The sequence below is a fragment of the Cryptomeria japonica genome, chromosome 2 (genome assembly GCF_030272615.1).
Source record: "Cryptomeria japonica chromosome 2, Sugi_1.0, whole genome shotgun sequence".
Classification (NCBI taxonomy): domain Eukaryota; kingdom Viridiplantae; phylum Streptophyta; class Pinopsida; order Cupressales; family Cupressaceae; genus Cryptomeria; species Cryptomeria japonica.
The window spans coordinates 201,234,103-201,261,387 of NC_081406.1; the positions used below are offsets into that span (position 1 = coordinate 201,234,103).

Here is a 27,285-nt window from a genome sequence, read left to right on the forward strand (position 1 = left end):
GCGACCGTGCGGATGTCCCCACGATGTGTCAGTGTTCAAGGCCGAGGCTTAATCTATCTTATATCAGATTTCATGCTTTCTATATTTTACTTTTTTTGTAGTTTATAGATTTTTATGATGTTGTATATTTGAGTTATTTAGTATTTTCAATTTCATACTTTATCAAACATAGTTTAAAGTTCAATTCTTGGCATTTCCTTTCCAATTCCCTTGAGCATTTAATATTGAGGTAGTTGAGGGCTATTTTCTCCTTGAGACCTCGTCGTCTTAAGAGTAGTGAATCCCCTCCTCTACATGAACATGTTCCTAGTTATCCACGGAACTCCCTAAATTTGTTTATAGACACCGCAATCCTAACAAGCTTACCAACATTGTAGATAAGACAATCATGTTTTAGAGATTTACATTTAGGTAATACAATTTTGACAGCTCAAATCTATTGTCACCCTCAAAATTCAAGTACAAAATTTTCTACATTAATTCTAAGAGCAATTCTCCATTAGGCTACTTAGCTTATTTTGGCTAATAGCCAATGTTCAACTTTGTAAAGAATTATTTGTAGTATTGCTCCATGAATATTTAATTCAAATGTTAAAAAAGAGGAAAAGAAATTTGTGGAGCCACATGACATTTTTGGCAAATGCATTTCCGACCCCTCCTCTTTCTAGAGCTTATTTTCAATTCCTAAACAATACCTTGAAAATTCCAAATTATCATTTTCTCCTATAAAAAAAATTGTATAAAAACACTTAATAGATTAAATTTAAGAAAAAATACACTTAAAGAAAATAACTACAAGCCTTCGTGATATCTAAAAGTATTAATTTATTGTAAATAGCAAATCATTTATATATATTATCATCATTCTTCTTATATCAATTTTATATCTAAATACTTTTAACTCTTATATTTAATTTCTATATATTTATAACAAAATATCTAATTTAATCAATTAATCATGCATTTATTTATATAGATATGTGTAATCCCTTAAATTCTCTTCACAAGAATTTCAGTTTTCCAATACAAAAAAAATCCAACTAAGAATTTGTCAATCTATCGGTTTCTGTGTTATTGCTTTATGACACGACGTGCGGGAAGGGGTATATTGTCTTGAAACAGGTGTTTTTAATTGATTATTTGATATTCCTGAAAATGCAGTCCCCATTAAAATATTATCATTCTTTTTAGAAGGGAGAAGTCGGTACTACCAGATCCTGTCGCATTGCTTAAGGGGACTGTAATTGACATGGAGATGCACAAAGTGGCTTTCACTCGTCTCTCTCATTCACCATTTCACTTCAAATCCACATCTGCAACCAGAATTGCATGTACTGCTTCTCCGCTTCCACCACAAAAACAAGTAAGATAGAATTGAGCATGAAAATTTTTCTTGCTATTTGAAATTTTGAGCCAACTGCTGCTTTTATTGTGTACTACTCTTCCGGCCCTTGTATTGGCAATTAAGTCATATTAATTGAATAAACCCGTGAAAGCCACAACTGCCCGCAGGACTTCTTCACTTCCCTCTCGCAATCCAGAATGAAGTTGCAAGTGCTGTTGAAAATAGTTGAATTGGGTGCCAGCCACTGAATTGGGCATTAAAATTTATGCTACCGCACGAAATTTTTAACGAAATGCTGATATAGGGCTATCCATTTTTATGTACTAGTCATTTTTATCGGTACACTAGTATAGGGCTTTAATTGAACTTTGTTTAGAGATTTTAATAGTTCTCGTGGTAATCTTCAGGAGACAGCAATTGTGCGTCGGCTATAAATTAGCTGCATTTGCCTGAAACTAGTTATGTGAAATTGAAGTTTATTGATAATGGTATTTGGGCTTGTTTTTCCTTCATCTGGTACCAGAGCAGATGAAAAAAAACAGAGAGAGCAAAGATAGAATGACAGACACAAAGTATTACTTCCTTGTATTGATAAAATGAGGCTTCTTACAGAAAATTAAACCAAAGAGAGCTTGAGCTCTTAAAGCCACAAAGTATTACTCCCTTGATTGATAAAACGAGGCTTCTTACAAAAAAATAAACCAAAGAGAGGTTAAGCACTTAAAAGTTTATGCACACAAAAATTAACAGAGGTTCAGTAAACTTCTCCCACTTAAGTATTTTCTGAGTCTCCAAATCTCTCTTTTTTAACAGACAGTGCACAAAACCAAAAACAACAGCCAACCGCCGAATAGAAAAATGGAGCTTTTACTAATGTAGAGGGACAAATTAAATCGTAGCTACTACTGTCATGTTCATATTTCAGCATGGCGCCACTCTATCTATCGGAGATGACTTTTGCCGGGGACAGATCTGCCCTCGCCTGCCTCTGCCCTGCTATCCACCATACTTCATTTCATCATTAATATCTTGCCGAGCACGCTTCTTTCTGTATTAGTCATGTGTAAATAACATTGTAATAAGTATGCATTTGCAACAAAATGCTCTGATGTGTATAAAAGCAGGGGTCAAGATCTGATCGTGCAGGCACCTTGGCATACGGAATTTCTCATTTGTTTTTAAGTTGAACAATCCTTATATTAATATAATTTTTTTACATATTAATTCTGATTTGCATACTGCAGACATAATATGGTGACAGAGGGGTCACGGTGTAATGGTAATGGGAGGCATTCATAATAGTGTGGCTCAGAATCAAATATATCCAGTGCAATAAAGCGACCCATAACTGCAGAAGACGTGTCAAGGTTGTTGTGTTGTAATGATTATGGGCAACTTTTGAGTATGAACCATGTTTACAAGTTTTAAGAATGTGATCAAAGCATATCACACATAGTGGCCTATAAGCTTAGGATTTTCCGAGCAAGATAGCAGACCAAGAAAAAACCAACCTGTGTAAGAGATTTTCATCTATCTGACTGTCCCTAGTTCCTAAATAACCTAAAAAAATATTTTACTTGACTTTAAATGTGAAGATAAACTACTAAATTCTAGATAAATAACCTTAATTTTTATCTGAAAAAGCTTGCATTTGTTTTTACTTTTTTAAATCCTAAACATGAATGTTTTAGGTAATTGCTAATGGATGAGTTGTTTCAAACTTTTTAACTAGACAGTAAATGGCCCTGGCATCCTCTGTGATCCCTGTGGAGGGGCAGGATGGGTAGTCTGTGACTTCTGTGAAGGTCAGAAGACTAATGTGAAAGCACGGAACAACCGCTTGTATCGGCGCTGCCCCTCTTGCAGAGCTGTGAGTGTATTTCTTATGACTATGTCTCTCTATGTATGTATGTAGGCCTGCTTATATGTGTGGTTTACTGAACTTTAATTTAAAGCTTTTCGTACGTTGGGAGTTTCTTTGCTTTTGGTTTCAGCAGTACTGAAGTTTACTTTCTAGAGGGGTTAATTTCTTTTCTGCATATCTGCATCCCATTTCGTCTTTTTGCACATAGTAGGTAGGAAATGTCACAAGGAAAGACAAATAACCCCTTCATAAATGAAATTGATATGAGATGTATGAATACAGTGTTGCCTTAAGTGTCTTTCTGTCTAAAAGTGATAGTGCTTGGAAAACAATTACTAACTATTTTCTTATCAATGAATTTGCATACCAAGCAAAGATGAACTGTATATATAAAAATTGGAGTAAATTCATGGGCCTTTGTGAAGCACTATGGTTAACAGAAAGATTGGAATTTGAGGGGTCTGCAAAGGATGATCCGTACAGATCTTGCTACTTCATCCTCTACTTATCAACTGGAGGCTCACTTGTACGAATTTTTCCATAGGAAGGCCAATCTGTTCAAGGGAAGGAAAAAAAATAAGTGTGGTTGTTGGCGATTATTCTTTTTCATCCTTTGACCTTAGAATATAAGTTTGGACTTTGGACACGGTTTCCAAAAAAAGAGCATATTACACTTTTCTCAGTTTAATATGATCCACATTCAGGTTATTGTTCTTTTGGTTGGTAAAAACAATAACACAATATATTTAGGCCAAATCTCAAATATTAATAAATGTCTACATAGGGTTGACTATATGTTTTCTATCATGAAGATGTTTACATTCAACATGAAATCAAATCCTAAATATCTATTCTTATTACATTTCTCCATATTTTCAGCCATAGACAGGTCTTAATACAGGCTAGCTTTACCTAAGAAATGTCTCTTATTCAAAATTTGCAGTTACCATTAGCTACATAGTTGGAAATGATTCGGCTGGCCCAAAAATTTTAAAAACTCAAGACTCACCAAAAAACATAGGAAAAATCAGCAATAACTCGGCAAATTATTGAATATTTTAAAATACATAAATTTTTTAAAATAGTCTTCAAAACACATTTCTAAATTTATTGAGCATATTAATAATCTCCATCATATATAAATCAAAATTAGAGTTTAATGCAACCAAAAAACAAGTTCAACCCTAAATGAGTTACAATGCCACTTCCACTAGCCATGTCATATGTAGAAGATTCCCCATCTAAAGATATTTTTGGCAAGTTGTGTAATAATAAGGTTTGATGGGGGTTTGGGTGCAACACCAAAACGAAGTTGAGGATAGCACCCTGTGGGGGTCTGAGGATGAGAGAGAGAGGTAGAGAAATAGGTCTAGATCTTGGGGGAGAGAGGAGAGTGAGATAGAGAGAGCTAGAGAGAGGGTATAAAGGATGAGTGTTAGGGGGAGAGATAGGTCTAGAGTTCAAGGAGATAAAGAGAGTGAGATAAGAGAGAGCGAGAGAATGCTAATAGGAGCCTGCTGATTACTGAAATTTGATTGTCTGAAAACTTATAAGATCTTCTAAAACCTAGAATTTGCATTATAACGTTTAAAGATCTGAAATCACTCTCAAACATCCTGCCAATATATACATGAAATATAACTTGTCACATTTCAATATTTGTTTTTCCTTTCTTATACATAAATGTTATATTTCATGTATATATTCTTGATGGGAGACTGAGTCTGACTTGAAGACAAAGATGGGGAGTTAGAAACATTTCTACTTCACCACCAATGAAAATCGTGTTTTTTAAACTACAAGCACGAAAAACTAAAATATATGAATTTGGACGAGTTTTTCAAGGAGAAATCGTAATTTTTTGCATTTACTCGCCGCGAGTTTTGCAGCCTTGATTAGCTAATCAACAACAGATCATAATCTTATTAACTTACTCAAAACCTTTTGGTTCTCTTCCCTCCTTTTTCCTTTTTGACTTGTCTCCTGCAGTACCCAATTTTTAATCTTTGTTGCACAGAATCCTTCTTGACTATTTGGTTTTCCTGACATCTCCTTAAAGGCTAAATCTGATGCTTCATGTTCATAATTTCAACTCTCACAGATGCCTTACACAGCACCATTCTGTCCTGCTAGAGTAAGCTAGAATAAGCTAGAATAAGGCCCCTATATTCTATGATGGAGGAGATAGAGTTGGCCCAGCCTGGCGAACCAAACCAAACATGTCTCACTGTGTAGGGGCGACCTATATAGCCGTGGGCCCGGTTGATAATGCCAAAGAATCCTTGGTCAGACCTGACACTTTCAACTTCAAGAACACCTTTTTGTTGTAAAAATCATATCTATCTACTTTGTTTAGCACTAAGGGATTGACCAAAAAAAATTGTTACTCTACCCTTCTCTTTCAGCCTCACTATCGGGCATACAAATTTCTTATCATTATTTATCATTCACTTTGGTTGATTAGTAAACACCAACAAGTTTTGCCCCTTTCCTTTCTGTAGATTCACCACATATTGCTTCCCATTGTCAATAAACTATATTTCTGCCTTCAGTGATAGAATAAGGCATCTCAGTCTGAAAACTACAAATTCTCCATTACTACATTTTATATATTCAAGGGTCATTAGAAAACTGCCATAGCGACATCTTGTAAACATTGGTTGCGATCCTTCATGAAAAATGCTGCACACCTTTCAATTCAGATTACTTGATATTTTCCCCTAATGTAGCTATTTGCACCTGTACTTAAATCTTATGGCTTGGAGTTTAACCGCTCCTGGTTTACCTTCTCTTTTTCTTTCTTTGCTTTAGCTCTTGGTGTGTGTTAGTTTTCATAACTTAAGGCCATTCACCCTATTAATTCTCTATCATAACTGAATGTACTTCAGAGTCCCATTGACCTTTGGTCATTTGTGGACAAATATATAATTTATTTATCTCTTTCTCCCTAACTTAATTTTTTTACTGTGTTCCTAATCATCTTCGTAACATTCCTTTTGATTCAGTTTGTCTAGAGTAGCACATCATTTTCTATCAGTGCATACAATCTCAGTGCAATGATCAGAGAGAATTTTGAAGACAGGTTTGATCACAAAAATAACACGATCCATCATGCTAGTGTTGCCCAGATGCATTAGAAGTTAGAACAGCATATTACCCAACCTCATCCTCTTTATCACGGGGAGTGTGAGCTAGTGGAGAAACTTTTCCAGGCTTTTCAATCGATTGATTGGAAGGGCACTATTCTTGTTATTTATCAGTAGGTAATCCTTCGTTGATGTTAATCATCACATTTTAATTTGAAAACTCACCTTCTCTATTTCATGTTAAAGAATTGCCTCCCATTTTTTTTCCAATAGTATTGTTGTCACTTCTCCAGCATGGAAATGTAGATTCAGCACACTAATCTGCAAGTGAAGAGTATGCAGAGAAATATTTACTTGCTGAATCGCACTCACCAGGTTTTGTACCTATCATCCAGTTGGATCTGTTTCACAGTTCTTGCTTGCAGACTGTTGGTTATAGTTTCCATGTTTTCAGCATTGTACTATGATATCAGCTTGTTGAGCCCGTCACTTCAAATAATTGAATGATACCAAATTCTAAAGTATGTATTAGACATCATAATATTGGGTTATGTGAATGCTTCTGAACTTCAGTCGTGCAGAACATGATTAAATTCCTCAGGGAAAAAGAGAAAATTGCTAACATGTGTAAATTCAATGCGAGGGTTCTCTTAGGCTAAATTGCTAACATGTGTAAATTCAATGCGAGGGTTCTCTTAGGCTAAATTGCATTGGCAAACTTGTAGAATATGACATACACAGGAACTATGTGCATAAATTGTTTGTGGCACTTAATCGTTGTATCTTATCAGCATTTCCCAACATTTCATAAACAATTCTGATTGCAACTAAATGCTTCTCTTATAAGAAGCAGAGTATCCTGGAATACATTAAAAAATGCAACCGATAAGGAACAAACTTCATCTATACTATAAGTAGCGCAAAACCAAGAAGGATTGAGATGGAAAGTACAATAGCAGTCCTTCAAAACATGCAGAGAGGACACACAGCATGGTGCTTTATTAATTTACCAAAGTAGTGAGTAAACGCATCCCAAAGTACATGCAAGTCATATTCCACTGGGTTACCTAACAGAACCAGTAGCATATTAAGGCAGATATTTTGTCATTTGTGGCAACGTTGATTGTGTGCAATTCTGCACTTATTTCTAGAATTCATTCTTTTTAGCAGTCAATATATACATGATCTGATTTCCCTTGGATCTATTTTTGGCCTTTATTATTAGATTTGAACTCTATCATAATCTATAAGTTTTTGAAACTATTCCTGTTGTGAGTTGTGAATTGGCAGTTGATGGAGCAGTGCTTTCTTGCTGTATAGATCATTCCCTTCACTGCTGTTACTAAGACCAACTGTAGAGCCCAAAAGCTGTGCATGTTCTTGTCCTGGATGTCTTCATTATGTTTCTTGGCCATGGTTTGTAAGGTTTCATTCCTTGACACTTTTTGTGCCATTTAATTATTTGATAAATCTGGTTTGTATCTTTCACCATTGACATTCCAAGATGAAAATGAGTTTTATTTTCCTTTCATTGCAATGCCTCAATCAGTTAAGAATATGGCTAAAAGCCTAAAACCCTCTATAGCAAAATTTGGCATGGCGAAATTTCTATGTGAGTGTAGCATTAACTGGTTGTTGCCATGGGAATTCCTTCCATCTACTGTGCTCTACCTAAAATTCTAATGATCTATTTTGTGAAAACTAGAAGTTCTATGAGCAATGCAAAAGTTTACCTATATTATGAATAAACATAATAAATCTTGCCAATCCCAAAGCCTAGCTGCTCACCACAAGCTATTTCATTGCATTGTAACTTGTAAGTTCTCTAATTCTCATCTGTGGGAAACCCTTAAGATTTCTGGGTCCCAGTTTGTAAAGTTTCATTTCCTGATACTTTTATGCTATTTGCAAATTAATAAATTATGCACTAGTTAGATCAGAAAAATATGAGATCGACTTATCTTTTACTTTCACTGGTTCAATTATTTGAGAGCATCCTTGGAATCCTTTAGAATTTGCATAGTGAATTACACAGGCGCTGGGAGAGCATCTATTTAAAAACAATATGTTTGACATTATCAAAGCATCTATTTTATTTAAAATGGAGGACCTATGACAAGTAAAAGAGTTAGCCATGCTAAGGACCATTACACATTACATAAGTTTCCAGGATATGGGGATGTGGGTACACATCCTTGGGATGTTTGAAAAATATAAGGGTAGAGGATTCTCTTAATTGACTAAATAGTAAATGGTAAATACAAGTGAACAATGAATTTACATTAAAAAAACTATTTCATCATATAGTTTCATAAAATTAAAAATGGTAATCTCATTGAGCTCTGCGCCTTAGTTTTCAATCTCATTGTTTGACTATGATTGTTGCTAGAATATATTAACAAGAGTTTAAATAGGGTGAGCACTGCAAGCAATTCTAACTGCAACAGAGAGAGCTGATTAAAAGAAATAGAATGGTAGTTAGCTCATTACAGTGGTGGCCTTTGGTCAATGGTTCAGCCAGTCTCCTGACTTACAGTAGGTCGCTTCATTCTCTTAATATATTTACTTACTTTGGTCAATTGGTGACTTCGCTTTGTTTGATCTGAAAGTAAAATATTGCTGCAGACGTTATAGACTTATCTAAACTCAATTTATTTATTCCAGATTATAGCTCTCATGTTTATGCTCTGCAGAACTGTATGAAGCAGCACAGAGGTTCTTTGGCATATCAGTCATATTATGTATTTGATTTTTGTGTTAGACACCATAATTTTGATTTTTTCTATGCATGATATTAATCACTTTGGTACGGCTTGTGAGTTTGGTAGTTGGGAGCCATCTAACAATTTAATTGATTGTATTGATGCAGACTGGGTTTTTGATATGCCAGAAGTGCAGAGTCTTCAAATGTGTGACGTTCCCTAGTGACAGAGACAGCGTATCTGAATTCTAGAAAGGATATGCATCATTTCGTTTCTCCTGGGCTTGTATTGGCTTAATTCTTTGCAAGTGTTTAAAATTTATGAGATGGGCTTCTCCTGGGCTTGTATTGGCTTAATTCTTTGCAAGTGTTTAAAATTTATGAGATGGGTCTCCTTCCTTTCTAGCGAGGAACACAATTGCAAATATTTTATTTTGGAATGTAATCGAGTATTCGAATGTCGGAGTAAGGAATGCAACTGATTTCGATTTAAGTCATTTGCTACTGCCTATCTGGTATGGGTTTGCAGGAAAATTCACAAGAAAAGCTTATCTTGCACCACCCATATGGAATTATGTTTGACAAAGGAAATGTTTTTTAAATGGCTTCAATTTGCACCTTATAGATGGAATTACGTTTGACGAAGATTAAATAGAAACGGCTCAATAAATATTTGTATCAATTCTAATGAGGAATTTGGGCCCTTTCTAAAATCCACTTTTACCTAATAATTAAGGCATCTAACAAGAGAACTATCAACTAGAAATCCACTTTTACCTAATAATTAAGGCATCTAACAAGAGAACTATCAACTTCAATTATAGCATTTCAAGTCTAAAACCCAGAAAAATTTAGTCAAATGTGTCTTAATTGGACCAAATTTGTATGCACCGTGTTTTAACCAATGCAATTAGATTGAATTTTATTGAAATGTGTCCTACAATAATTAGCTGTTAAGTTTAGTCAAATATTGTCAAATTGTTCCAATATGATCAAATGTAGCTTGATATGTTTATGTTTAGGCAATTATGGAGAGATATGGTCAAGACTAGTCAATTTTGGTCAAATATATAAAAATTGGACTGAATTTGAATCTAATGTCCATAGAGTAGATCAATTGGATCAAATCAGGCCAAAATGTGCCATAATTCACTAGTTGGTCAAATATACATATTTATAGTCAATTTAGTCAAATTGTACCCCAATTGAATTAAATATATGTTACTTAGTCAGTTTATTCAAATTTGTTCAAAATTGAACCATTTTAGATAGATATGGTCAAATTTAATCAAATGTGTTTCAATCATATCAAATTTATTGTCCAGGGGCCTCCTTGCAACCAATAGAAGCAATCCCCAGAGCAATCAGGGCCCCTGCATCAATACCATCACCAAAAACAGTAGCAAAATTGTGGCCTGTTGGAGTAGTAGTCTCGTTGCTAGAAACAATAGTAGAATCAACGCAATCAAGGGAAGCGGTCCATGTAGTAGGAAAACAAGCATCATAACCAACCCTAAATTTACCATCGACGCTAAAGAGCCCACCGTGAGAATCCATAGTTTTGCTGTCACCAAGAACAAAAGTCAAGGACAACGTGCAATCTGCCATGTAAAGGTTGTGCAAACCATGGATCTATAATGAGGAAGGCACAACAAGAAAACGGTTTCCTATTGAGGGCAGGAAGGTCATTCCGAAAAAAATAATTACATATTTCTTTTTTTAATTAGACTAAGAAAAGAATAATCTACAAGAAGGAAGACAGAAAAGAGTTACACGTCAACGGAAAAAACCCATTACAAAGCAACTACAAAATAGTTAAAAAACTTATAACAAACGAGAGCTAAATGATACCCCTATCCAAGATTACAAGAGTTTTACAGAGCAACAAAATGACCAGTACCATGGTTAGCATAGAGTATCCCAACAAAATCAAAGAATTCGCCAATCATCCCGAAGCAACCGTTGCCAAATATGTAGAAAAACTCAGACAAAATTGTACTCCTTTTCGACCATCCTCACATCACCAATGTAGAGTAGGGAAGACATCATCAAGTCCAATCCAACGAAGGTGGCTGCAAAGGAAGAAACCACATCAGGCAAAATGAATCTCTAGAGCTGTGATGGGAACCATGAAACTTCTTGGAAATTCAAAACGAAGCCCTCCAAAGAGTGACAGTCAAAAAACACCACAATGGTCTCTTGGTTGGTCAAAACCGTTGTCAAGATTGTAGTCATTAATATGAATTCTAGCTTCAAATGAACAGAGTTGAGCTTGTAGATTGACCAAGGTTTTTTTTGAGATTACGATGATTCTGGAGAGCAGAATGCAAAATAAAGATACGGGGAAAGAAGTTTACAGAGCATCAGATCTTGAATTTTAAGGGAATCAAAAGTGTGAGAGAAGGCAACTAGGCATCAAGATCTCTAGATGTGTAGGTTTGGGTAATGACATTATTGTGTGGGGAAAGCCCAAGTAGTGTCACTCTTCAGGACCAAGCCTAAGAAAAAAGAGCAAAGAGGGTGGAGGAAGAGAAAGCTCCAAAGGTGTCGGGCATGGGGGCAGCACTGGAAGGCATGTTTGATAAACTCGTTTTTAGCACAAAAGGGATCGGAAAGGGGGCTGGGGAAATCAAGGAAATTCAATTATCAATAGGCACTTTAATGTGTACAACTTTTCAAGCTAACAATTGAGCTTAAGCATCGCTCAGAACTTCCAAGTTAGAGATCTTAACTTGTTTCATCTAGATGGACTCAACTTTCAATGCCATTTGATATTAATACCAGGAATAGATTGAAGGAAGGAGTTGCCTACAAATAGTTTCGAGAGGGGAGAATTAGATGGTTCAATTTTTGAGCTTGTAGACACCAAAAATTGTTCTTTAATTAAATAAATATTTTTATTCACTAAGCCTCTTCCTTTTAATTTAAATTAATATTTATTATTTATTTAATCACATCTTTTTTTTTTCAAATTGAATAAATATTTTTTGTTCATTTAATTTGTGTGATCTTGCTTCTATTATTTATTTAATTCATTTGTCCTTTTCTTCTTATCCACATGACAACACATCTCTCCAAATTACCCACTCTTTAATTTTAGCCTTTCATTTCAATTTTACTTCTTAATCTTATTCACCCTTATCTTTTATCTTTTCACCTTTTAATCTTCTCCCTTCATCTTTACCTAACCTTCAATCCTATTCATTCTCTTTCATCTATGTGGTAATGGTCATTCATCTTTTAACCTATTAATCTAAATCCTTGATTCTCTTGGAGATTTTTATAAAAGAGGTTTTATCCTTCCATTTTGTCATCCACAATAAAGCAACCATACATACACTTTGTCAAAATAATTCCAGCATACATCATCACAATCACAACCACATCCATTCTTCCTTGAGTTCTTGTGCAAGTGCAACACAAATTTTAGAGCAATCATCATCAAATGCAAGATCTTGGAAGATAGGAGAACAATGGAAATAAACCTATTGGATATTTGAAAGGTATACTTTGTTTGATTTAATTAGTATTTGCATTTTTGATAGATTCTCTATTGAAGTTGTGTTGAATTTGTTTGTAGATCTAGGGTTTAGTGGTTGGCTTTGTAGGGTTTACAAATAGGATTCAAAATTCAACACAAAGAGGGCTATTTCCAATCTTTGAGGAAGTTATTAAGAATAACAAGTTGTTGGATTTTCTAGAAAAACAACTTGTCTAAAGGGGAAAGATTGAATTGGGATTTGAGTTATTGCCAGTATTTTTAGTTATATAGGATGAGATCCCACGGGTCTCAAAAAACTTGTATGCATCTTTTAAAGAGATGTTTACCTTTAAGGTTTTTTATATCAGCAAAAAGATTAATATCTTTTTAAACCAAACAATTCTACTAAATAGAGAAGGCAAAGCTTAGGCCATGACTCAAAGTTTGATCATGCCAAGATTAAAAAAAATTAAATAATTTGCCAAGCATTCCAAATGGAATTGAAAGGATTATATCCATGTGTTTTGAAAAAAAGGCATAAGAAAAAGCTCATCCTTCTAATTGACTAAGCCCTAAGAGTGGTCATTAGTAGTTGTTTGAATACAATGATAAACCAAATATTTTCAAAAAACATCTCCATTTAGGGCCCTTACAATCCATTTAGTTGTGAGACAAATGCCTTGAGTATAAGGATTTATGATTTCCAATCTCCTATTTTTTGGCTAAATGCAGTGAATCCACGAAGTAGTAGGTAGGCCTTTTTATTTCCCCAATCAACACAAGGAAGTTCTTGATCAACTGAGTTGGCTACATATAACAAGTTTTAGAGGGAAGCCAACATGAAGAGATGTAAACATGGTTGTCAAGAAGCATATTAATCATTTGTACAGACTATGGAAAAAGAATAAGTGTGATCTACAATGTTGATTCCAAAAAAATTACATTGTTATATTTTGAAGCATACTAACTCATCTATATAGACTATTGAAAAAACAAAAAAGTGTGATCTAAAATGTTTCAATGTTTTTTATTAGATTAAGCGAGAAATGAAGGTCCCAACCCTTTACAAAGGCTACCAAAAGGTAAGGCAAAAAAGGCCTAACTTGGCCAAAAACAACATAACCAAAAGAGAGAGGTACAATTGTAGTCAAGCCATAAAAACAAGAACAAACCAATGAAAGATTTGGGACCCCTAGCCTAGAATGAATTATCCTCTCACCTAATAAGAAAGCATGAATTTAGGAAAGTGATGTTGGAAGACATTTCTCCCATCTTACAACAATCCAAGAGATATTATCATCCAAATTCTTAGAAATACCAAAAAACTTACATAATTATTTCTTGAAGCATAGTAACTCATCTATATAGATTATGAAAAAATAATATTTACTATTTCCACTGAAACACAAGGACACACTGCCCCCCATTTTCCTTTCGTTTTGAGGACAAGGATGTCTCTTGGACATGGCGATAGAGCTGGGATGCCCCCCGCCAAACCACCACTGCAATCAAGACGTCTCCAAGACGTGGGGGACGACAAGACATCATGAAAACTCCTAGGACTTCCTTGATTATTCTAGGGATGCCTAGGAGTCTCACATAGCCCCCACTTAGCAACTCGAACCTTAAGCGAAAAATGGTGAAAATTTTGTGAAAATGACATTCCTAATGAATGTTTGTGAGGTTTTGGAGGGCTTATTCGTGCTTGTTGGAAAGAGATTTGCCCCTCAACCTTTCCCTCTATTGCAACAAGGAGCGTGCTAGGGGAATTGCACATAGACTATGTTGGGGGCTTTGCCCCAAACCCTACAAGGGGCTCTGCCCCTTAAACCCAATGGAGGCTTTTCCCCCAGACCCTAGTAAAGGGTGTTGCCCCTTGACCCCACTAGGGCCTCTACTATCAAACCCCCTACAAGAGGCACTACCCCTTGATCCCAAATCTCCACCCACCATTCTTATTGTTTGTGTAATTATTTCCATGTTTTTTATGTTTATTAGTTTAAAACTTTTAACTTCACTTAGTATGTGAAAGTTTAATTTGCAATTTTTATACCTATTCTTGGTTTGCACTTTGCTCCCAAGTTTCCAAAACTTTGCTTACCGTTGTTAATGTTCAAATTTCAATGGAATCATTTTCATGTTTTAAATGCTTATTAGTGTAGACTTTACAAAAGTGTGGCAAAGTTTCATTTACACTTCTTATACTTATTCCTTACATATCTTTTTATAACTATTTTTTTGAGTACTATATGTATTTGCGCCACCCCCACCCCCCACTATCATCTCCCTATTGTTGCCAAACTTAGGCCTTTGGTCCCTCGTGCTAGAAACTCGTCTCCTTGTCAAGAAATGAAAGGAAATTAGGCATCCTAAAAAAGCTATCTAAGATCTGAATGTGCATCTAGTATCTAATACAAACACACACTACCATGCATAAAAGCATAATCAAGCATAATTTATTTTCCATGATCAAAACCTTAGAGGAAAGTGATTACAATTTTAGATGTTGTTGGATCAAGCAGTTTCAACAACATGCATACATTTAAATTCAACATTATTGAATTATAAACCAGAAAGAATAAGACAAAAGAACAAGAACATAGATTTACGTGGGAAAAGCCCTTTCGAGTAAAAAACCCCACACTTCAAAAACCAGAGAACCATTATATTATTTAGCAACAAAAAATGGTTACAATACAATTAACAAGCTCTAGGCCTTTACATAGAGATTTACATCTTGCTCCATCCTAGAGACAATCCGCTAGCATAACCCCACAAAAATGAATTCTTCCTCATACAACTTCTCTAGCAATCCTTGTATTTATAGAGCTTGCAATGCAAAAAGTAACGACTTCTCAAATGCGTCCACATTCAATGTATATTCAACATGAAAATAGAAACTCAATTTTGCATTAATCTTGCATAAATATTCATTTCCAAACTTAAATCTCCAAGTGAGCACCAACTTAGGATATTATTAAATATGTACCATATTAAACAAACCATACCCAAAAAATAAATACTAGGACTCAAAGACTAAGATACCTTATCCCAACATTCTCCCACTTGTCGAAAATCTATCAAGAGTCACTGGAAACACCAAGATTTAAATTGCTAAGGGCCAACCAATGAAACCACATAGATCCCAAACATGCTCTCATGATCCGATCAAGACATATGCAACAACATCCAAGATGTCCATCTCAGGCAACAATCCTTGTCATCCTCCAACATGCCACCTATGGAAGAAAAGGAACAAGCCAAGGTGAATATGTACCAATCGAAAGAACACAAGCATAAGATCTTAGTGATATCAAAAGGCTACAGGATATCGCCACTCTACTATGCTTGCAAGCTATACAAAAGCATCAACTTCAAAGCCTGTAACCATAACACAACTATGAAGTAATCCTCCATAAAACAAGATTAAACACTAGCCAGAACAACAATCAAATTGACTACTCCCATCCAACTAAAAACCCCACACAACTGAAAAATAGCACCCACAACAAGTGTTAATCCATCCAATCACCCATACCTCAAAGGTATACAACATCAATAAACTCATGCCACCAACATAACAACCCATAAACTGCAACCTCAAGCTCCATGTGAAAACCAATTGATGAAGACCAAACACATCTAGGAACTCCCACTGCATGGGTAATGTTGAATTTGAGAAGATCAAAGGCATGCTGAGTCTACCAATCATAACACAAAGAAAATATTACCATGTAGTACCAAGGACCATCCACCAAGAAATGCAAATCCTACAACATTGTTGCAAGCAACATCTTTGTCAAGAAGTTTCCATAGCTCTCCTAAGTTCTCCACATTCAATAGAAGAAAGAGATATTGGAACATCCATGTTATCACCAAAGTGATAACACATGATCACAAACTAGTGATAACCATGACTCCACACAAAACCTCACATCTAATGTCAAGCGAGTCTGAAACTCCAAGAAGATCACTAAGACCAAAAAGAGAAACCACAAATTATAAACATGTAGCATGTCCTTCTACTTAACATATCTAAATGCCAATTGTGCCAAGTAAGATCTCCTTCACTACCCCAAGAGAAAATCCATAACAACATCCAAACCCGTTCAACCTCAAGAGATCAAGCATAACATATATATCGTGTATGTACATGGATGTAAGCCTATCAAAGAAAATCAAACTACTCCATTTCCCATTTTAGGAAATCAACCGGCTACCATCCATTATGATCATCATAAATGAGCATACAATCCTAAGGAGATAACCATGCTTTCCATCCCTCACAATGAATCCTCCAAAACCATCTAATTGTAGCTCAAGATCCATGAACATGAAAGCAAAGCATAAAGCACTTGAAAGAAATGGGCAATACCTCTCAAGTGATAATCTACAAAGTAGATAAAGAGTAGGGAATAAGAATGCTCATGCCCAAGATATCCAAATCAACATGACTCATCCAAGAACAATCTCCTCATAGGTCTTTGTTGAGCTCACATCCAACCAAGGTGTAGGCTCCTCGGTCATCCTACTAAAATCTCATTAAAAGTGACCATCTCAACAACATGCCTCCCATTTCAAGAGAACTACAACTTTCACCTATGTCTCCATGTATCAATGAGTGCCATCAAATGATCAATCCATGCTAAACTCTAAATGCATCTGTGCACTCTCATTAAGTTGTCAAACATATGACCAATGCACTCAATACAAAGATAACTCACTAGACCATTGTTATAGCTCCAATCATCTAAATCATTAATCCATCATGACATCATGATCAAACCATTTCCTCCTAGGAGATCACATGCTCCAAGTGAACATACCATGGTCTCAAGAGCAATGCATCCTACCAAAACTCAAATAGTATCAAGAGTACACCATGACATAATGCCAACATACTCTAAACGAACATCACTTGTCAAGTACCACCAATACCTCAACCAAAGACTCCAAGAGTCCTCCTTGGCCCCGAGATGTTACACATCCTCAAATAGTGTACTTGCAAAGGTGAAAGAGCTCTTGTGCAACAGCATGATCTAAGAATCCCTTCAAACCATCTGCAACACTAAAGAAGATCATCCAGCACTAAGTGATGAATACACAATCACTACTAAAGCTCCCACTAAAATATGATACTGAGTTCTCAAAGCACATAACGCACCATCTCTCAAATCTAAAAATCATTCAAGTCCACACACATGCAAGTGTACTACTAATCACACAAAGTGGAACCAAGATCTCCAAACCAAGAAAATACACCATGCTATAGGACCCCATAAATAACTATCCAAGTACTCATCCATCATCCATCCTCTCATCCCACAACAACCATACCAATGCACAAGTGACCACAGATAAGGCCAACTAACAAGTCTACATCAACATTCAATCGAACCTCATGGATATAGATAGTCCACATCTAGGTTATCCAGCCGCAATTGAATAGATGACAACCCCAACTGCATAACTCTTAGATCTAATCATTGTAACATGCAAACCCACTATCACAACAGTGACATGGAAAATGAGATCTCAAAGAGAACAGTCATATAGATAACATTACTCAAACACTGGGTCACACTCTACATTGAGCATCATAGTCTAGAAATAAAAATTAAGAAAACATCACCAAATAAATGTTGAGTGACTAATCACACACCAACATCCCCATGCAAAGAAAGCATCACACCTCCTCTCACATGCATGTAGCATGCATGTAGAACTACAACTATCTCATACAGTAACACCCCAAAGGAACAAGGGTCTAGAAAATAGCTTTAGCAAATCCATAAAACCACAAGTTTTTTCTTGACTGTGTAAAATGTGCAAAACTATTGTGTTCAAGAACACCCACACACATCCATACCCACTTCACAACTAGAAGACTCAAGAGTCAGAAAAAACACCATAATGGTCAAACCACAACAATGGATTATCATAGATGAAAATGATAATAGATTTTTATAGATATCCTATAAACTTCTCAGATCCAAGAAACATGAATCCAAGCCATGCAAGGACTAGCATCCATAAGGAAAAGGTAGTTCAAGAACTCTAGGTCTATTTGTAGGTCAACTTTGCAACCACCACCAATACATGCATTTCAGGGAGATAGGTTATTCCATAAGATTTCAAATAATCAAATGATCAACTCAATAGCCTTCATGCATTAGAGGTAACAAAAGCAACTCCTCCTAATACTTCAAAAAAACAAGCACCTAGCATTAGCACATCACTCTATAGTTGAGACAGCCCAAGCTTCTCCATATCACCAGGGAGCCTCTCTTAGACACCCAATATGAAAACTTTGTAACATGCAACCACAAAACGTCAGAAGCACACCCCATGCATCAAGAATTATTCTATTATCAAACAAGAGCTTTAGATCAACATTATTTCAACATAATCAACTTCATTTTCTTTGTCTTCACCATCCTCCAAACAATGTGTTGTCTCTTGAAACTAAAACGACTACAAAACTTCCACTCACCAAAGGATCAATCTCCAACTGATTCCTTCAAATTCCCTCAAGCCTCCCAAGCTAAGAAATCTTTATAGAAGGAATACCTAGAACCCAAAACACCAAGGATCTTCATATGTACTGACATGCAAATGCATGCAAGTATATGCAACTCAAAAAAGCAAGTACATGAAACCAACATAATGCACATGCAAACATGCAAATCCCAAACAAAGCTCTAATACCAAATGAAGAGAAATCGGGGATCCCGGAAAAGCTATTTGAGATCAGTACATGCATCCAATATCAGATACAAACACACACTACCATGCCATAAAGCGGAATAAGGCACAACTTATTTCCCACAATCAAAATCTTAGAGAGTGATTGCAATTTTAGATGTTGCCAAATCAAGCAATTTCAGTGACATGCATACATTTAAATTCAACATTACAAAATTATAAAACAAAAAGAATAAGATAGAATAACAAGAACACAGATTTATATGGGGAAAACCCTTTCGGGTAAAAAAACCCACTCCAAAAACCAGAGAGTCATTGTATTATTCAACAACAGAAAACAGTTACAATACAATTAACAGACTCTAGGCCTTTACATGGAGATTTACATCTTGCTTCATCCTAGAGAAAATCTGGCAACATAACCCCTACAAAAATAAATTCTTCCTCATACAACTCCTCTAGCAATCTTTGTGTTTATAGAGCTTACAATGCAAAAAGTAGCAGCTTCTCAAATGCATCCACATTCAATGTATCTTCAACATGAGAATAGAAATTCCTTTTTACATAACTTGTGCATAAACATTAATTTCCAAACTTAAATCTCCAAGTGAGCACCAACTTAGAATATTATTTAATATGCACTATATTAAGCAGATAATACCCAAATAAGAAATGCTCAAAGATTGAGACACCTTAATCCCAACAAAAAACTCAGTGGAACATTAACTATTCCTTAACTCTAAAATTTGAATAATATATCTAAGATTAATGACATCAAGTTTCCATAATTCATTAATGTTGTTCTTTCTTGCTTATGGATTCAATTGTGTTATTGCTTTTTACATCAATGTTTTGGATCACACTCTGTGATCCATCATCAAGATGAAGACTGCTAGAGGATCACAAAGTATGATGGCAACATTGATGTAGAAAGTAATAACACGATCAAATCCAAAAGCAAGAAAGAACAATATTATAGATTATAAATACCTTATCATCTAAATAGCCTAATGAATCTAGATACAATATTTGATAACGCGAGTGAATCCAAAAGCAAGAAAGAACAATATTAAAGATTATAAATACCTTATCATCTAAATAGCCTAATAAATCTAGATACGATATTTGATAACCATAAGTGAAGCCATAGAACACTGTCACCATCATATAACAAAAACCAACAAATATTAAGTTAATAGGAATACATTCTTTGGAAAGAATAACCTTACCAAGAATTTTACTCCAAATAAGTTTGTGGTTACTATATCTCCATGATAACTTTTTTAGAACACCAAGAGCTCATTATACAACGTAAGTAACAAAAATCAGGGATTTGCAACACATTAATTACTATGTTCATGTAATCTTTATTTAGGATATCAAGAACTTGCAGTACAACATAAGAAGTGAGCATCATGAATTTCCTAGACTACTACTATTTTCATTGTTCAATCAATCCCTCATCACATGGAGGACTCCCTAAGTACTTCAAATTGACATTTGTACAAATTCCAATACATTTTGAACTTTTTGTAACTCCCAATCTGAGTGATCACTACTGGCAGGAAAACATTGTTGATACAACCTTAAGGGCACCGATACAGTTTAGTTGAAAATTGAAACCTTACAGTATTTGTTATTATTATTAACGTCACAGCAATGTTAACACAGCCTTAAAAGACATCAGTGCAGTTTAGTTGAGAAATAAAATCTCTCAACCTTCTACATTCGCAAGTTAGTCATCTGCATTCACAAGTTAGTCATCATCTGCAATGAAAGATCAAGAAGAATAATCTAAATGATTATTCAATAATAATTCTTCTTGATTCCAACCATATTCTCTTCATTATAAGGAATCCTCCTTTACTAGCCAACAAAGTGATTCTTTACATTTCCTTAAATTCTAATTTGTTTCCAAATAAAAGTTTTGATCCTTAAGCTGGTTCTTTTCTCCACATATTTTCTCCAGAGAATGGACGTTTTAAAAGGGGTTTATATTGGAAGATAGAACAAATGAATCACAAATAATATTGTAAATGTGTGGGTGTGTTCACTGAAATGTCAACTCCTACTTATGTGGCTACAGAAAGATGACATCCCCTTAACATGTAGTTGTCATGGATATAATTACTTTGCATACTCAAGTAAACAAGTCAATAAATAATTTTAGTGAACACTGATATAAAACAGGTCTGGTCTATATAATTTGATTGCATGGCATCTCCAAGTCCCCATGAAAAATGATAATGAGCAGTACCAAAATAATTTCCTTCTTAAGAAATAATGAAGTGTTTTATTAACAATCAAGTCCTAGAAGATGAAAATAAAGAATGATACTTCCCAGAAATCAAAATCATTCATAAAAAGTAATAATAAATGTTTGATTACAATCAAGCCCCCTGAATTACCAACCATACAAGGACAGAAAAACCTCAAGTAAAAAGCTAAAGTAGAAATCCATGCTGGCGAATAGCTATTTCAAAGGCTTCCATTTTTTCCCCGCGAGCATGTCCGTTGCAATCAATAGACACTTGGGTGATATCTTGCTCCACACAAGCTTTAACTATTTCTTCTCCAACATGCTTTGCGGCTTCCTGAAATTTATGGGGGATTTATCATATTAATAAGCTTCAATGTGTAGAGGAAAAACACATGTTTAATGCCTGAAAGTAAAATGGAAGTTTTCATTTATCAAATTATGTTCAAAACTTTAAACAAGGTCATTACAGAAAAGTTGTTACATTCAATCAGAAGATGACCCAAAAATACTCATAAGAATGGCATTTCCAATTCTAAAAGAATCAACGCTGCAGAATGGTATATTAAAGTTAAGGGCATTTTCTAACATAAAGTAATGCTGTTATTATATTAAGCCCAAGTTGCCAAAATGGAATTGGGTACTGATAAGTGGGTATGCTAGAATATATAAAAATCTATAAATATTCATAAATAAATTATTAAATATTTATTAAGTAAATTACAAAATTTCTTTAAAGTAATCAATGTAAATAAAGTAAGTAATTCTTAAATAATTTCATGACATCTTCATTTTTTAAGATTATTATACTGAGAGACATTTAATAGTGGCAACAAGACATGAAATATCATGTGGTAATCATGTACATAAAAATCAGTTAAAACTATAAAATAACTCTTAAGTAAATAAAAGTAGTTGTGTCCTCACTATTCTCGTGTGCTTTGTAGGCTTTGTGCTCTTGCTAGGCTATTGAACTCACCACTTTGAGTTATTCATGTTAACGCAATGCGTTCATGTTGTGGATGAGGTCTTTCATTTATGATCTTGTCTACTCGAACCAAGCTCAATATTCTCAGGTACCAATGTGGTCAATTAGACCTCAATCTAATGTGCCACCCTAAGTTTCACTTAAGTGAGGGTGTTGGTGTTATTATTTATTTAATTACACTTTATTATATTTTCTTAAGCTCACTTAGGGCATTTTTACTGTTTTTCTATCCTTGCACATTAAGCAAGGTCTTTTTCTTTTTTTTATCATTATGTAATCATGTTTACTTGAGGAAACAGCAAATCTCTTTGCAACTCTCATTCATGGAAGGTTTTCTTGGCTTTGCTGTCTGATCTTGCTTCTATGCTTGTTTCATATCTTCAACAGTATTGGGATGGATGGCATAACAAGAAGTCTTGATGCTTCACCGCTCTAAGCATCGCCTAGATGAAATGAATGTCAAGGGGATCATTCAAGGTCATGAAAAATGGTTTCTTGTGAACCAAAAATCATGAAAGATAGATCTTGAAGATTGACTCAATATTATACATAGTTGATTTAAGAAAAATGATGTTTTATAATGATTTACCACAGAAAACACCAAATACATAAAATGACAATGAATCAAACTTTTAGAACAAGCCCTAGTGACGTTTGTTTTTTAATGTGTTCCACGACCCTTGACGATGAGTGGATGCGGGGACAGGTTTTGGGTATGGGAGGGCAAAGGGCCTAGGTTTGGGGATGGCGACAAGGGGGTGGCGAGTTGGTGGTGTTGATATACATATAGTACTTGAAAAACTAGTTGTGAAAAGATGTATAACAATATAAGAATTACATTTCAAATGAAACTATAGAAAATTAGTACAATTATAAAATAGCAAAATTTGAAATACTAAATACGAAGATTTCTTGAATGCTAAATAAAATTTGACAAATGAAATTGTCAAATTGGAGATTTCTATCATATCGAAAATATGAATATCTGATATCATAAAGATGATTACATGATACATCATTACAATGAGAAGCAATAGCATTACAATTACTAGCATGATATCAAAATAACACTTAAGTACAAATATCAAAAGACAAAATGTCAAAACTCAAAATGTAGTGAAGGGAGGCCTCTAATCATCTGCAAACTCGTTATTGGAACTGCTAGACTCCTCACGCTCAAGATCCCTCAAACTAACACCAACCAGCCCTACATTTGAAGTGGTAGCATCCTCATCAACCTGTAATGGCTCCTTTGGCTCTACATCCAATCATGACGCTAGACTCTATTTGTACACAAGTGTCTTGCGGTCAATGAGATGCAAAGTACTATGTACAACCACAAACTTTGTTGCTCTCTTAGAGGTAAGTTCGTTCCTCATAAGAGAGTGGATGAAGCTATATGTAGACCAATTCCTCTTAGCAGCTGAAGAACTAGAAACCTAAGATAGCATATGGATTGCTAGAGTGGTAGTCAAAGATTTCTAACCATGACAATTCCACCACAAAAGTGGGTCCTCTTGTGCCATAATTTCTATACCCATCTTTTTCACATCTAGATAACCCCTAAGAGAGGCAAATTTTGTCCACTCAATGTGAATAATGTCGGCATCTCTAGAATCATACATCTTCTCTATGCACCTAAAGAACCCTTCCTTCACCTCATCATCTTGAATCGATGTAACTCTACTAGGCCTAGCCTTGTACCACTTAGGATTCAAGGCATAGGAAGCTATATGCAAAGAAGTGTTGAGCTTGTCCCATCTGTGCTGAATGATTGGCCGAATGTGCTCATTGTAGAATGCTAAAGTAGGGTCCTTCGCTCGCCCAGTAGCCCTCATCTGGTCAAGCATAGAATCAATGCACTCATACACCTCTCCAAGGTTAGGTGTATCCCCATCCCCATATCTAATGACCTGGAAAATTGGAGCAATGATGGAGGCTATGTGTTTTGTATCAATCCAAAACACATCTCTCTTCACTATCTCCTTCACTCTTCTCCTCTGCTCTGTCTTGGTCTCAACCCACCTATTCCACACTGCTGTCATAACCATGAGTTGTAGTGCCTCTTGCAACTCAATCATTCTCTCCAAGAGAATGAAATAGGATGCACATCTGGTCTCAACTAGTTTCAAGAACTCCTTCAAGAAGATCCTGAAGAGTGCATGTGAAGTGTGGTGGTTGTAGGTAAACATCTACACATCCCTCACATCACTAACCACTCCTCTAATCTAATCAATCTTCCCCATGTCCTTGAGTGCATTGTGCATGGCATGCACACAACATGGAGTCCACCATATATATCTATAGGCTGCCTCAATAAGTTTCCCTGTTGTTCTACACACATGGGTTGCATCTGTCACTACTTGGACCACATTTTGTGGCCCAACCTCCTCAATAGCCTCTCTAAGGACCTCAAACTAAAAATCAGCATCTTTGTGATTCCCTGTACAATCAACTGCTCTAAGAAAGTATGGGCCCTCTGCTCATGTAACCATGATGTTGATGAGTGGACGATGGCTAATGTTCGTCCACCCATCCATAACTATGCTACATTCTGAGGCCACCCAACATGGCTTCATATTCACCATCAAAAACATTGATCTTGGAATAATTCTTATCCAAGATCATGATCCTCAATTTGTTCTCACTTGGTGGCACATATTATGGTCCTCCCTTCCCCACCATCGACACCATCTCGTTATAATAAGGAGACCAAGCTACATGAAATGGGATGCCATTGGCAGAGAACCTGCCAATGGCATCATCTATATCATCCTTCAACTACACATTGAACAAATCAGCTATGGGATTACTTTGCATCTTGCGTTTCCCTGTTCCCTTAACCTCTCGTGATTGGGCCATGGCACTGGAAGTGGAAGTGGATGAAGGTCTAGACATCACTCCTCTTGTTTGCAATGTATGAGAAGTATACTGCACATGTTGGCTCTATTGAAGCGCTGCCCTACCAAACAAAGTAGTAGGGATTGCAACTGCACTGTCATTAGGAATGCCCCAAAGCTTGTTGATCTCAATTTTGTATTGTATGTTTTTAGGTTCTTCCAAAAAGAAACACAGATCCACACCTTTTCCTCTCCAAGAAAGGAAGTGTGCATTGACTCTAGTGATGCTACCAAACCATGCAAGACCACAAATGTTGCATTGCCACTTCCTTGTGCCCCCACATGTCCCTAATGTGCCTTCTATTTTTGAAGCAAACCATTTGAGAGGAGATTTAAGATCATAAGGACCCCTAGCAAACTATGCCAATAACTCAGAAGGGCAACCTGTACTAGCTGGTGCACTTGCCATGGAACTAGATTGGGCTCTAGGATCAACCCCATGGTCACCCCCCTCAGCCTCAAGTTCATAATCTGAATCATTTCCACTGTGAGAATGGATTTCCATCTCATCCTCACTCATGTCATGAGAGCTCATTGTGATGGTGACACTGCAGTTTACAAAATAATAAATAAATAAATTCAATAAACATGTAGTTTCAGCCTAGTTTAACAAATTTCAATTTTGAAAAAACAAAATTTAAAATTTAAAATTTCATGTTGAATCTTGAGGGCACCCTTAAGATTCAACATCAAATCTGATTTTGAAATGAATCAACGAAAAAAAAAGTCTAAACAACAAAAAAATTTAAAAAATTGAAACTCGGAAAATGAAACAAACAAAAAACAAGAAATAACCTACCTTTTGCTTAAAAAATCTCTCCAAACTGTTGTAGAATCCTCTTCCTCCTCTTACACTTGCACTCACTCTTTTCACTCCTTCAATCACTCTTTTCTGAGTTTTTTCTCGTCTTCACCCTGTTGGTAAAAAAAGTCAGAAGTAGAAATGTGAGTGAAATCAATAATTTTAGGGGTTTTGTAATGCATAGGGGGCATGAGTGGGACCCACGTAAAATTAGGTTAACCCCCAAACCCAAAAAATTCAGTCAAAATTATAAAATTTATAAAATTTGGTCTCTTTTTTCTTTGCCCAGATGGGAGACTTCTGCACATCTCCCCGGCCCTCAAGAGATGCCTGGATGTCTCCAAGGCATCTCAACATCTCCAAGACTCCTTGGAGACGTCAAGATGTCTCCACGTCTCCGGCGGCACACCGGCGGTGGTGGCGGGAAGGCGGGGGATGCCACATCCCCGTCTTCCAGTCCCGGAGACGTCCCTATCTTGAAGACGTGGGCCCAGAGGGGGGGAGACGCATTTCCGTGGATCGCTGGTTTTTTTATGGTTTTGCATGTCTAAAGGTAATCACAATTTTTTTGTTCATCACTATAGCTTAATTATATTTTCAAATGGTATGTTTTTAGGGAAGAAAGAAGAAAGAAATTATATTAATGTCCACATATCACAAAAAGTTGGTCAATGGGACTCAAGAGTATACCAGTTTACTATAGAAAGTTATAGAGAGTGACAGCATAGCCCAGATTTTTATCTGGACACAAAATAAACTGTTAAAAGCATAAAGTCTACCATTTGATAATATTTTAACACCTCTTCTTTTTATCATGCACCACTCTATTATGCTGCAAGCTTATTGTATGCATGCACCTATGGCATTCTGATACACATCTCCTGCCTTTATTGTTGTAAACAATTTGAACTGAAACCATATGTCAAACCTTGGACAATTCATGAATTTGGGATGAAGAGTCTATATCAACACAGTTAAAATGACTTGGAATCTAGAACACTCTATAATCATTGGATTTCTTTAAGCAGTACCGTGCCAACCATACAGAAAAATATTTATGATTAATTGTTGTTTTGTCCTGGCAAACACTAGTGGAATATATCTATCCTGACATCTCTTCAAGAAAGTTCGTGCTATTTTTGTGTGCAGCGTCTCA

General features: G+C 35.7%; 2 protein-coding genes across 2 annotated transcripts in view; one reads left to right on the top strand and one right to left on the bottom strand.

Moving 5' to 3' along the window:
• The first annotated feature begins 1,027 nt into the window (after positions 1–1,027).
• LOC131046331 (uncharacterized) lies at positions 1,028–9,493 on the top strand. The gene is made up of 3 exons (XM_057980050.2): positions 1,028–1,363; positions 3,078–3,215; positions 9,165–9,493. The coding sequence occupies exons 1-3, from the start codon at positions 1,250–1,252 to the stop codon at positions 9,246–9,248; spliced, it is 336 nt and encodes a 111-aa protein (XP_057836033.2). The 5' UTR covers positions 1,028–1,249; the 3' UTR covers positions 9,249–9,493.
• An 11,936-nt stretch (positions 9,494–21,429) lies between these two features.
• Positions 21,430–27,285, bottom strand: part of LOC131046333 (uncharacterized) — an 87,780-nt gene continuing 81,924 nt past the window's right edge. Inside the window, exon 4 of the mRNA XM_057980055.2 lies at positions 21,430–21,776. Within this exon, the coding sequence (XP_057836038.1) occupies positions 21,627–21,776 (150 nt within the window). The 3' untranslated portion in view covers positions 21,430–21,626. The remainder of the gene's footprint in view (positions 21,777–27,285) is intronic.

Bases quoted from the DNA above. Each gene is read 5' to 3' on its own strand.
- LOC131046331 (XM_057980050.2), top strand. From the start codon at position 1,250: ATGGAGATGCACAAAGTGGCTTTCACTCGTCTCTCTCATTCACCATTT. The intron at 1,364-3,077 runs GTAAGATAGAAT...CTTTTTAACTAG, and splicing joins CGCTTCCACCACAAAAACAA to ACAGTAAATGGCCCTGGCAT. The intron at 3,216-9,164 runs GTGAGTGTATTT...GTATTGATGCAG, and splicing joins GCTGCCCCTCTTGCAGAGCT to ACTGGGTTTTTGATATGCCA.